Source organism: Neoarius graeffei, chromosome 25 (assembly GCF_027579695.1).
Source record: "Neoarius graeffei isolate fNeoGra1 chromosome 25, fNeoGra1.pri, whole genome shotgun sequence".
In the NCBI taxonomy this organism is placed as follows: domain Eukaryota; kingdom Metazoa; phylum Chordata; class Actinopteri; order Siluriformes; family Ariidae; genus Neoarius; species Neoarius graeffei.
Window position 1 is genome coordinate 13,788,568 of NC_083593.1, and position 13,302 is coordinate 13,801,869.

General features: G+C 42.0%; 1 protein-coding gene across 7 annotated transcripts in view; it reads left to right on the top strand.

Moving 5' to 3' along the window:
* The window catches only part of pi4kaa (phosphatidylinositol 4-kinase, catalytic, alpha a), a 97,769-nt gene that overhangs the window by 22,813 nt on the left and 61,654 nt on the right, over positions 1-13,302 (top strand). For 2 of the 7 annotated variants that reach the window (XM_060908776.1, XM_060908779.1), the window contains exons 8-18: positions 5,871-6,022; positions 6,285-6,350; positions 6,426-6,531; positions 6,965-7,021; positions 7,211-7,402; positions 8,606-8,706; positions 8,922-9,051; positions 9,182-9,311; positions 9,528-9,623; positions 9,739-9,922; positions 11,876-11,976. In XM_060908776.1, the coding sequence (XP_060764759.1) occupies positions 5,871-6,022; positions 6,285-6,350; positions 6,426-6,531; positions 6,965-7,021; positions 7,211-7,402; positions 8,606-8,706; positions 8,922-9,051; positions 9,182-9,311; positions 9,528-9,623; positions 9,739-9,922; positions 11,876-11,976 (1,315 nt within the window). The remainder of the gene's footprint in view (positions 1-5,870; positions 6,023-6,284; positions 6,351-6,425; positions 6,532-6,964; positions 7,022-7,210; positions 7,403-8,605; positions 8,707-8,921; positions 9,052-9,181; positions 9,312-9,527; positions 9,624-9,738; positions 9,923-11,875; positions 11,977-13,302) is intronic. The other 5 variants (XM_060908774.1, XM_060908778.1, XM_060908777.1 and 2 more) reach the window with 4 other exon arrangements.

A 13,302-nucleotide genomic window follows, 5' to 3' on the forward strand; every position in this document is an offset into this window, starting at 1 on the left:
ACAAAAAAAACCCACAATGTATGAACATAATTGTACACAATTACGAGAGTGAGACATGAATAAGAAAATACTTGCAAATGGAAAGGGTATTGTCCCGAATAGTAGTAATATCGCCCAGCATAAGAAGATGGCGATGAGATGCGGAATAAAGCAATGGCGCAGATAGCACGGGGGACGGGGGGGACATGTCCCCCCCAGATTTATAGTGACCCCCATCTGTCCCCCCCACCCACCGTCCCTACGTAAGGCGCCACACATAGGTAGAAAAAGTGAGGATTAATGTTCCATTAGTTAGACTAACTTACACTGCAGCACAAAGTTGAAATGGCAGCAGCCTTGTCTGTGATCAATCCACATTTTCCCCTTCTTGAATCGGTGTAGGCTGGAGCAGATCCTTGCAGAGTTGGGAAAGCAAGGTGTTCATTTTCCACGTAATTCTCGGTTAATAACACTACACAGCTCATCCATTTGATAGCAGCGGTGTTTCTGCTGCGACTAATGGTGCGTTCAGTTGTACTCGTAAGTTGGAAGTTTGAAGTCGGAAAAGCATTGAAATCCAGCATCTCCCAGCATAAACGTTGAGGTTTTCGTTTCATTTCATTAACTGGCCATTTTTTTCGAATTCCATGTTCCATGATGTCCCAGTTTTTAAACTGGGAAGCGCTCAGTTCTGAGGTTATGTTGCTCGGAGCTCCAAGTTCCGACTTCCAATGTAAATGTAACGCACCATCTCGACCCCGGGGTCCTAAGGGGAGCTGGGGATTTTGCCTGTCGCGGTAACCATAGCGATCATAAACAACTGTCTAATGACCGAGCTGGTGATCTTTCTGCCACATTAAGCCAGAGAAGAGGGGAAAAAAAATCACAGCGTTTATTTCAAGAACCAAAAGATGTAAATATCCTATGCCTGTTGCCTTTCCCAGATGTGACAAATACTTGTTTTGTAATGTTGAGTAGCTAGTCTGATAATAATAAGAAGGAATTTGAACTTACCTGAAGTGGGCTAAATGTAAAATAACAGCATTCTAGGCTGTAGGTGAATATCTTTTAATGTTGTTGTTTTTATGTATAATGTTATTTTAGTAAGCAGCAACTGTGAACTGAAATTATGAGATTCAAGATGTTAACATTGTCCTCCTGGCCTGCAGGCAATCCCTGGTGGGGTCAACAATGAAAAAACAAAAAAACAATTACAGCGTTTTTTTCAAAAACCGAGCAATGTTGACCAGGTAGGCCTTTGTCTACCAATGTTCATTCAGTTAGAAAACTCACAATTCGAATGTATATTGAAGCTTCAGTACACACACACATTTTTATATATATATATATATATATATATATATATATATATATATATATATATATATATATATATAATATGAGTGATTCCACGCTTATGGGTACTGAAATGGGGACATGAACTTATTTTTAAAAATTCACCTAAAACCATTTCTTTTTTTTACCATCAGGTCACAAAACATGTAATCTTTAATGAATGATATGTTAAAAGATAACTTTAATTTTCTGAGATGTAATAAAAACATTTATATGCCAAAGTCAGAACGTAACAGAAGTGTCGTGGACATATATATTCTCAATTTTAACAATGTAGAATTACTTTTTGAAACATAGGAAGGTGATGTTTTAGCAAATATAATTAATAAACATGTGTAGTAGAATAAACCTACACATTCTTTCAATAAGATTAACATGGTATATAGCTAGATTGTAATTAATTTGTAACAGACGCGAGATGGACAATCGTAACAGAAGTAATGTAACAGACATCATTTTGGAACTCATAGGCTTGACTTTGGCATATAAATATGTTTTTATTACATCTCAGAAAATTAAAGTTATCTTTTAACATATCATTCATTAAAGATTACATGTTTTGTGACCTGATGGTAAAAAAAGAAATGGTTTTAGGTGAATAAGTTCATGTCCCCATTTCAGTACCCATAAGCGTGGAATCACTCATATATATATATGCGCATTTACACAAAATGGAATCATTTGCTGACAGCTCAGTCCCCCCAGTTCAAAAATCCTATCTGCGCCCATGGAATAAAGTGACAAAGTGAAGCATGACCGCGATGCTGGAAAAGGAGCCGCTGAATTATTTATCTGTACGGTTAATTATTCATAATATTAATATACACCTTTTTTGAGGGCAAGTATATTAGCGATAGGAACTGTTATCTATAATTGAGGCCAAATTTTACATACGCCTAGGCTAAAGATGTTTAATTTCAGTTTTTCACAACTCCATACATTTACCATGTTACCATACGTTTCTTTTGGCAAGTCAGTTACAGCATCTACTCTGTTCACATCAGAGTTCATTTTAAAACATTCAGTTTGAATCAAATGTTTGTTTATTACAGTCTGGCAAGTTCACAGTCTCTGCACACAGTTGGAAAATTCCAGAAATTGACGTCATCCCTTTTAGAAATATCTGCTTGTGATCATTAAGAGTCCTGCTTTTAGAGACGGTGCCCTTTTGCCCACGGAACCATGAGTTAACACTTAAGCAACTCATTCAAGACCTCAGGGGAAAAAAAAAAAAAAGTGGACCTCCTCAAGTCCAGTTCCTCAACTGAACTCCAAGATGATGACAAAAAAAAACCTGATGGAGTTGCAGGTGCCAAATGTATGCATCCACCATGATTTAAAAGAATGTTGTCCAAGGAAGAAACGCGTATTCTAAAAATTCTTTGGAAAAAAAAAAATCCAGACTGAAGTTTCTGGTCTCATCCGTTTACGGATGAGTTTTCGTTGACCAACGACTGCACATGGAATTGACGTTGGGCGGATGATTTGCGCTAAACAAACAACAGCCGAGGTCTCCCAGTCATACTGACTACTGCAAGGACTGTAGGCGTGGCGTCCGCGGTTCCTTTTCTTCGCCACTGAAAGACTTACCATGTCTCAGCCATACCATCCAGGAGAGAAGATTACAGTTTGCTGGTGCAACAAGGAAGAGCTGGCTAGCGATCTTCTTCTATGGCAGCCCAAACACGGTACCACCTCTGTGGGTCGTCCCGTACGTACCTACATCGATCAACTGCGGGACGACATGGGCTGCCTAGTAGAAGAACTGCCTGTGGCAATGCAGGATAAAGTCGGTTGGAGGGGCAGGGTCATGGGGGTCCGAGCTTGCTCAACATGATTGGTCAGATGAAGCAATAATTGAACTGTTTGGCTACGGTGTATGATGATTAAAGGGGTGAGGCTTTTAATCTGAACACCACCATCCCAACTGTGAAGCATGGGGGTGGCAGCATCATGTTGTGGAGGCCTTTCACTGGAAAAGGGATTGGTGCACTTCAGACAATCGATGGCTTCATGAGGAAGGAGGATTATCAAGTTATAACAAAATGAAAGTATTGGAGTGGCCGTTACAAAGATTTGGAGAGAATTTTGGCTGCCAGGTCGCTCTGTTGTGTGTGGCTGTCGATGTTGATTTTAAAAGTAACTATGTAAATGACACATTTATTAATAATAATATTCGGCTTGACTGCACTAGCATTGGCCTTCACTAACACTATACTGGCTGGAAGGTAACTGCACTGTCGCACTAACAGCACTGAGTCGCTAGCGTTGGCCTTTGAGAATGCTGATATGAAGTGAGTGTGTATGTATTATTATTATAATAATAATAATATTGGCTGGCTTTTTTTCATGGTCGATCAGAGATATTCCATTCAGCTACTCGTCTTCGACTCGTTCACTATCATGCTAGCTGAATGGAATATATCTGATAGACCATTCAAAGCCAGTCAATATTATTTAAATATATACACTACCGTTCAAAAGTTTGGGGTCACCCAGACAATTTTGTGTTTTCCATGAAAAGTCACACTTTTATTTACCACCATAAGTTGTAAAATGAATAGAAAATATAATCAAGACATTTTTCTGGCCATTTTGAGCATTTAATCGACCCCACAAATGTGATGCTCCAGAAACTCAATCTGCTCAAAGGAAGGTCAGTTTTAAAGCTTCTCTAAAGAGCTCAACTTTTTTCAGCTGTGCTAACATGATTGTACAAGGGTTTTCTAATCATCCATAAAGCTGGGCATACACTGTGCGATTTTTGGCCCGATTTCGACACGATTTTCACTCGTGTGACTATTTTGGAGATCGGGCCGAGTTTTGGCTGAATCATGCGTCTCGGATCGTGTAGTATATACATGGGGTAACGACAAGCGATTAACACCTCACGACCTCCTCCTGATCGATCGGATGAAAATCAAACCTGTTTGAAATCCTGAGCATCGGATCTGAGCATCGCATCCGAACATCGGATCGTATAGTGTGAGAACAGGAATCGTAAGCTGCGTGCTGTTTACCCCTGCGATTCACTCGTACAGTGTGAGCAGCAGCTGAATACCGCGATTGAAAAAAATCGCACAGTGTATGCCCAGCTTTAGCCTTCTGAGGCAATGAGCAAACACATTGTACCATTAGAACACTGGAGTGAGAGTTGCTGGAAATGGGCCTCTATACACCTATGGAGATATTGCACCAAAAAACAGCTAGAATAGTCATTTACCACATTAGCAATGTATAGATTGTATTTCTGATTAGTTTAAAGTGAAAAGAACAGTGCTTTTCTTTCAAAAATAAGGACATTTCAAAGTGACCCCAAACTTTTGAACGGTAGTGTAACTGCACAACTGAGATTAAAAAACAGTTCAGAGTCCTTTAGCTGAGATCAGTTATGAACGATGAAGTGATGTAACTGAGGTCGGGAAACTGTTAGCTCCAGCATTCACACACCATGCTGACATTTCTACTTTTTTTTTTTTTATAAAAGTGTTTGAGTATTTCTGGGAGTTTGTATTTATTTAAAAAAATGTAGCACTATGCAGCTGTAGATTAGAGGTCTGTGCGGGTCGGATTTTTCAGTCCCACCCGCGCCCGCATTGTGCAGTCCCGCTCCCGCTCACTCCCGCAAAGAATTATGATTTTCAGTCCCGCTCCCGCCCGCGCCTGCCATATTTTGTCCCGCTCCCGCCCGCAAATCCCGCATGATGCAGATGTTCACGTTATTTCTCAGGAAAGTTCTTGTCTTGACACAGCGTGATGGTGCCCCGCCCCCTACTTTGAGTGGATTTGAGCATAAATATCTACAGCTCACGTTCACGTTTGTTATTATTTACCTTGTTTCTAAATTCGGAATGTTGAAATGGCAACATGTAGACCTAATAATAATAATTATTTAAGTAGGCTAATCATTTAAGTATGCGCTCTCCCGTGGTGCGTAGAGCTCTTCTCTTCTGCCATGATCGGAGATCCCAAACACGGAAGAGGAAAGGAATCGGAAACGTACGAGAGATATTTATCCTCTCCTGAATCAGAATCAGAATTCTGATGACCAGCTCATCTAAGGTGTCATTGAGGCATCATGTTAGTGTGGGTCACTGGAGGCTGGGTGTGAACGGCGAGTCATTAGAGTGATCAAAGGATTGCCCGTTAGGGTGATCAATGGCAATCTGACTCTCTGCAAATTTAGGCATCTTAAAATGTTTTTATTAATGCCAAATAAAATATCCAGCACAAATTATATATGATAGACATAAATTAATAATTTATAAATTTTATTTTAAACACGTTTTTAGTTAGCAGGACTGCAGCTTATCACCGCTCCCGCCCGCACCCGCAATGAGCTTTCAAAATTTGTCCCGCGCCGCACTGCTTTGCGGCGGGTCCCGCGGGACTCCCGCGGGAGTGCAGGGCTCTACTGTAGATAACATCATTGTGTTACACTTATGCTGATGATATCCTCTCTCTTTTTAAAAAATAAATAAATAATGATTGTGCCTTGCTTTGGCCTGTGTGTGTGTGTTTTGTATACGTTACAGCAGGATCATACCTACCTGACGGCAGTGCTGTTGATCCGGATTACTACTTTTCCACCATTAGCTCCAGTTTCTCTGTGTCTCCGCTCTTCACTGGCAGCAGCACTAGAGGCTTCGATGTGCCTTTGGACATGCTGAGGCGTCTCCTTCAGATGGTCAGTGCTCCACATCCGTTCTTCTCATTCGACTCTGCTTTTTTTTTCCTCTCTTCCTGAAATGTAAAAAAAAAAACACATACAGATGGATGAATACATGAGTGGATAGACAGATGCATGAATGCGTACACTTACAGTACATACTGTTATTATGTACTTAATTTATCCCATAAGGGATATTAGTTAGAAAATCCAGCAGCGATATTGATCAGAGTGCCAATAAACAGCAAATGTACAATATTACGTGCTGTCTTGTTTTCAGGTTGAACAGTTTGTCGCCGAGACATTTTTAAAGAAGCTGGATCAAACCATGGTGGATATTTTGGAGGTAAGATGCATTATTCGGGTTTTCACTGATCGATCCTGGGTCTGTACGCTGTATGAGCCATGCTTTCTGTTGTAGAGCACGCCTGGTCATCATCTCTTCTACAAAACCTTCAGTGACCCTCTGTATGTGGCGATATTTAAAATGTTGAGGGACACGCTATACTATATGAAAGGTAAGGGAGGTAAGATATTTGTTTATACTGTGACTTTTATAAGGAGTTAAATTAATGAACTATGTTTTTTTCATGTGTAATGTTGTTGTGGGATGCGCGCACAAACTCTAGAGCAGTGTTTCTCAACCACTGGGCCACGGCCCGTTAGTGGGCCACGAATTATTTTTCAAGTTTGAAGCTAAATACTCAATAGTTCAGGATGTCAGAGTGTCCCAAATCAGGTAGCTGGTTTGACGTACACCTTTCAAGTGAATAAATACATTTGTGGGTAAATTAAGAAGAACAAGTCTTTATTGTTGTCACGTTCCTCCTTTGCATTTAACTTTTGGCAGCGCTGCTGCACTTGGTTATACCAAACTTTTGATTTATTTATTTATCAATTTATTTATTTAATTAATTAAAGTAGCCTTGTTTTTATGTATTTCCTCCTTATCCCTGCTAGTCCATTCATACCAGCCTGCCCTGGAACAGAGAGAGCCCCGAGCAAGCATGAGTCTGAGCAAGTGCTACATACACGAATTATGAAATAGTCAGCCAAACTCCTAAAGTAACAAATATATGTGCATATTCTAAATCTGACTAAAAACTGATGCCTGTTTTCAGAATCACTTGCTGTCGTCGAAAGGTTAAGTAACTTGTTCATGTCCAGTATTGTTGTAGACAATTAGACCCTGTGTTTTATGTGCAGACCTGCAGACGTCCTTTGTGAAGGAGGTACATGACTTTGTGCTGGAGCAGTTCAGTAGCAGCCAGTCGGAGCTGCAGCGCATCCTGCATGACGTGGAGTCCCTGCACAGCGAGCTGAGTCCGCTGAAGTTGAGATGCCAGGCCAACGCCGCTTGCGTGGACCTCATGGTGTGGGCCGTCACCGAGGAACAGGGTAAGAGCACCATCGTTTAGAAGAGCTTTCACCTCTTCTAGATCACTTCTTTAAAAACTATAGATGGGGTACTTCTTGCCAATAGTAGCGTGGCCTGCAGAAAACCCTTTTTCGTAGAAAATTGGAGCGCAATTTAATATATTTATTGTTTCCTTAAAGCTAGACGGCCTTTCGATTTCATAAAATCGGTGAAATTTGGATCCCTCTGAAATTTGGTCATTGTAATATATGTTTATTTCTGCAATACCTCAAAAAACAAACAAACAAAAAAACAACCCAGGCCATTCTGTGGCTGGAAAGTTATTTAATTTGAGTGGATTCCCGAGTAAATATGCATGAAATCACTTGCTTTGTGCAGTCAAGTAGACAGAGGAAGTCTGTGCACAGATTTACCTTCTTCTTTTGGGTTTTACGGCAGCTGGCATCCAGTGTTTCATTACTGCCGTCTACAGGTTTGCCTTGACCGTGCACTGACACTTCTATCATTTTGTCGCTAAACGAACAGCTGATCACACCGAGGTGCTCGCTGACCGCCCATATTTATTAGTTTGGTCCTGTGTTTCCTTTCCTTCGTATATAACATAACATCTTTTTCTTCTCGCTTTCCGTTACTGTAGTCGGTCTTTCACGTTTCATTCGTGTCCTCCATTTTCCTCTCCTGTTTCAAATTTGTATCCCACAATGCTTTGCGTGAACAGGGAAAGCCCACCACGTGATGCATGATGTAGTATCTTGTATTGGGTCATGGTGAAGCAGGAAAAAATAGTGGAGAATTTAGGGCCACATGGCCCTAAATTCATTAATTGCTCTATTTATAAAAAAAAAAAAAAACTAATAAAATTGGAAGTCTGTGATTCGAATTCAGTAGCTTTCGGTCCACTAAACAAAAATAATTGGGTGTCGGGGAAAATTGTTTTTATGACCTACACTTGAAAAATCTGAAAGGCAGTTTAGCTTTAAGGTGAAGTGTCAAAGGAAGTTAGAGAGAACACCCAGTTTTGCCGTTTTTTTTTTTTTTCTCTATTCTGCCATAGTGACATCCAGCGGCTTCTTCCATGGTGCCACTCATGTTCTTATTTACTTTTCAACTTCATTTTCTCTTTGTAATTTATTCAGATTGACCATGCTGGTCTGTTTACCCAGCAACTAGTTGCCTCCTTGGTTATAAAGAAAGGTCTTTCAGTTTATTTCACTTCCTGGTAGGTGCTGAGAATCTTTGCACCAAGCTGTCGGAGAAGCTGCAGTCTAAGACGTCCAGTAAAGTCATCATCGCGCACATGCCTCTGCTTATCTGCTGCCTGCAGGTTAGTGACAGAAACTTGAGCCGAAGCTTCGTTCACGATCCCTGTTTTAGGGTGAAGGCGAACACAGAAACTGATCCAGACTACCAATATATAGTGGGGTTTGTAACATGAACGGAAAAGAAAATGGGTAGTAGCGAAACGGATGATTCAGAAGAGATAAATAATTATCACTGTCATATTAGAGTGATGGATGTCTTGATGCTATGTGGTTCTAGGGTCTAGGGAGGTTGTGTGAGCGGTTCCCGGTGGTGGCTCACTCCGTCACCATGTCTCTGAGAGACTTCCTGGTGGTGCCGTCACCTGTTCTGGTCAAGCTGTATAAATACCACAGCCAGTATTCCAGTGGTGAGACCTGTTATTTCTGTCGCAGAAATTTAGATTACATACTGTACATGAACACTTAGTTCTGTCATTAGAGTGAAGGGAATCAAGGAATCAGACTTGAAGAAATGAATCATTTTTCTTCTGTAAAAAGGGACCGGTGAGATTAAGATCCACGTGACCAATGAGCATTCCCAATCCACCTTCAGTGCCCATGCCAGTAAGAAAAGCCAGCCGTCCATGTACGAGCAGCTCCGGGACATCTCCATAGACAACATCTGCAGGTAAACAAATGATGGAAATGACAGATTTTCGTGTTATGCACAGTCAAGAATGCACGCTGGGATCATTCAGAATAAATTTGTAGATTATTTTAGTGTATTAAATTCAGAAAAGTGGTGTATACTGTGCTATCTTCTACAACAACCCTCTAGGTCGTTTCGTTCCTTTAGTCAAGCTCAAGCTGTTTAGTTATTCGTATTCTGTTTATTGCCATTTAGGTGCCTGAAAGCAGGACTAACCATGGACTCTGTTATTGTGGAGGCGTTTCTTGCCAGCCTGTCCAACCGTCTTTACATATCTCAGGAAAATGACAAGTACGTCTGCATGGGTTTGCTAAAATGCTGAAACCAGCTATATGTTCTTTCAAAGTGTAGCTTTACAATTGAAAGCAGTGCCACCGGAATGTTATAACTACTACTTCTTTTCTAGGGATGCTCACCTTATTCCAGATCATACCATCCGGGCATTGGGGCACATTGCGGTGGCATTGAGGGACACGCCACGTGTAATGGAACCCATCCTGCAGATCCTGCAGCAGAAGTTCTGTCAGCCACCCTCCCAGCTCGATGTGCTCATCATTGACCAGCTGGGCTGCATGGTCATCACTGGCAATGTGGGTTTGCACGTACAGAAATGGGTTTTATTTTCTATTCTTCGACGAAAACGTGTTCTTCGTAAATGGGGGCTTTTTGTATAGCGCACATGGTGTGCTTAAGGCAGAACTTTCTCCTTAATTGAGCTCAGCAAGGACATTTGAATGCCGAGTGTGCTTTCATTGTGGAATGGCCTGGAGTGGTTGGTTTTCAGGTTAAGAGCAGTGAAAAAAGGAATGATGATGGCTGCATTGCTATTTTTTTTTTTTGCCTCTAAAACCTGTCAGTCAGCAGCATTAACTACAGTCCGGTGCCTTGAAAAAAGTACTGCCCGCAGAACTTTTTTCCATTTTTATTTATTTATTTTTTTTTTTTGCGTTAAAAGCTGGAACGCTGTTCCAGCATCATGCGACCACCACCAGGCTTCACTGTAAGGATGGTGTTCTCAGAATGATGCTTGCTTTCACCTAAAAAGTTAACCTTTCTCTCATTAAACCAGTTCTCTGGGGCCTTTTTGGAACGGTTGTATTTATATTAGGGGTGGCGAAAACTAAAAAAAAATCTTGACCGACCACCGAGCCTCATTAGCCGGTTAAAGTCGGTTAACCTATGAGTTTAAACGGATGCAAACGGCGCGCCTTTTTCACGGCTGAATCGTGCAGATCCGAGTTTTTTTTTTTTTAGGGGGGGCGTTGGAGTGTCTGAATAATTTCATCAGAGTAAATTCTGTATTAAAATTACTAAATAAGCAAATGCCGTTCCAGTCCATGAAACATAGGAAGTATAAGTATGAGAAGAAAACAGTAAATCAGAAAGCTGCGCACGTTTGCGCGGAAGCTGCGCAAATGTGCGCAGCTTTCTGATTTACTGTTTTCTTCTCATACTTCCTATGTTTCAACTGGGGCAGGAGGGCGGGACATGACTGAATGGGTGTTTCTGATTTGTCAGCTGTCTTCAACTGGGGCAGGAGGGCGGGACATGACTGAATGGGTGTTTCTGATTTGTCAGCTGTCTTCAACTGGGGCGGGAGGGCGGGACATGACTGAATGGGTGTTTCTGATTTGTCAGCTGTTTTCAACTGGGGCAGGAGGGCAGGACATGACTGAATGGGTGTTTCTGATTTGTCAGCTGTTTTCAACTGGGGCAGGAGGGCGGGACATGACTGAATGGGTGTTTCTGATTTGTCAGCTGTCTTCAACTGGGGCGGGAGGGCGGGACATGACTGAATGGGTGTTTCTGATTTGTCAGCTGTCTTCAACTGGGGCGGGAGGGCGGGACATGACTGAATGGGTGTTTCTGATTTGTCAGCTGTCTTCAACTGGGGCGGGAGGGCGGGACATGACTGAATGGGTGTTTCTGATTTGTCAGCTGTCTTCAACTGGGGCGGGAGGGCGGGACATGACTGAATGGGTGTTTCTGATTTGTCAGCTGTCTTCAACTTCATGACTGAATGGGTGTTTCTGATTTGTCAGCTGTCTTGAACTGGGGCGGGAGGGCGGGACATGACTGAATGGGTGTTTCTGATTTGTCAGCTGTCTTCAACTGGGGCGGGAGGGCGGGACATGACTGAATGGGTGTTTCTGATTTGTCAGCTGTCGTCCTTACACCGAATGGCATGCCCCAAGCATTTACAACACAGAATTCCAGGTTCTCCGCTCCAAAATTGGCAGCTTCAAAACGATTGATTTATTTTTTTTAACCGACAACCAAAAAAAATTTCACCGGTTGACGTTGATTCGGTCAACCACCGGTCAAACGGTCATCGGTTAACATCCCTAATTTATATTATGATCATTGCACACATTTGGACTCCATTCAGTTAATTCTACAATACTTACACAAGGCACTGTAGCGAGAGTATGTGCGGTTACTAGTAATATTAGTTTTAATTAATTATCCAAATATTCTGTGTTACTTAGTGAAGCTGTGTGAGAATTATTAGTAATCTTTTCCTTTTATTGAACATCTTTCAGCAATACATATACCAGGAAGTCTGGAACTTGTTTCAGCAGATAAGTGTGAAAGCCAGCTCAATGGTATATTCCACCAAAGACTACAAAGATCATGGATACAGGTAATTAGAGGTCACTTCCTGTCATTCAGCAGCGTGTATCATAACTTTAAAAGACAGTACTTGCACCGTTAAATGAGTTCTTCACATAAATTTGCTATCATGGCCAACAGTTGATCTGCATCACTTTGCAATACAGCATGATGAGGAAATTGCTATACAGGTACAGATAATGATGTTGCAAGGAATATTATATAAATAGCATCCTACAATGCGCCACGGGATATGCTAAAAACAGTGTTGTAGTCGAGTCACTAAACCTCAAGTCCAAGTCAAAAAAAAAATTTCGAGTCGAGTCCGAGAACAAGACTCCAACCGCACCATTTGACGGTGGCTGTTTCAGCGCCGTTAACATTAGTTTGTTCCTGAACATGACGTATGAACAGGTGAATGTGTTTCTCTTTGTCAGGGAGTGCAAAGTATTCTGTCAGAGATGGTTGGGAGACGGATGTAAGTGCCGAAGGTGTGTTTTTATTAATACAAGTGAAGACACGTAAACAATCCAGAACGGCAGGCAAAATCGTAAAACGGTGGAACCGGTAATAGGTCGAGCGACGTACAAACAGGCTATCGTAGACTCGGCAGAATCAAAGACGAGAAACAGGAAATCAGGGATCAGGAAACCAAACAAGGAAATAAGGCTCGGTAATGTGTCAGCAATGCAACTCAATACTTCGCAAAGTAAGTGTGTTTTCAGAGTTTTTATATAGGTGCGCTGATTGCACCTTAATCCTGTGCAGGTGCGAGTCGTTTACGGTGCATGCGTGAGAGTCCGCTTGGTGCGCGCGCTGTCCGGAGCGCACCCGCGAGTCTATCTGATGCACGCGCCAGGGTGTGCAGGTGTGACACGCTTGCGCGAAATTAGTGCAGAAATGTATGTAGATATAAATATCTTGCGTCAAATTATTATGGTGGTGTAGTGGTTAGCGCTGTCACCTCACAGCAAGAAGGTCCTGGGTTCGAGTCCCATGGCCGGCGAGGGCCTTTCTGTGCGGAGTTTGCATGTTCTCCCCATGTCCGCGTGGGTTTCCTCCGGGTGCTCCGGTTTCCCCCACAGTCCAAAGACATGCAGGTTAGGTTAACTGGTGACTCTAAATTGACCGTAGGTGTGAATGTGAGTGTGAATGGTTGTCTGTGTCTATGTGTCAGCCCTGTGATGACCTGGCGACTTTACCCGCCTTTCGCCCGTAGTCAGCTGGGATAGGCTCCAGCTTGCCTGCGACCCTGTAGAACAGGATAAAGCGGCTACAGATAATGAGATGAGATGAAATTATTACGGCATGTTACAAAATATAAGGAAAAAAATCAGAGTCCTCGTCTCCAATTTAC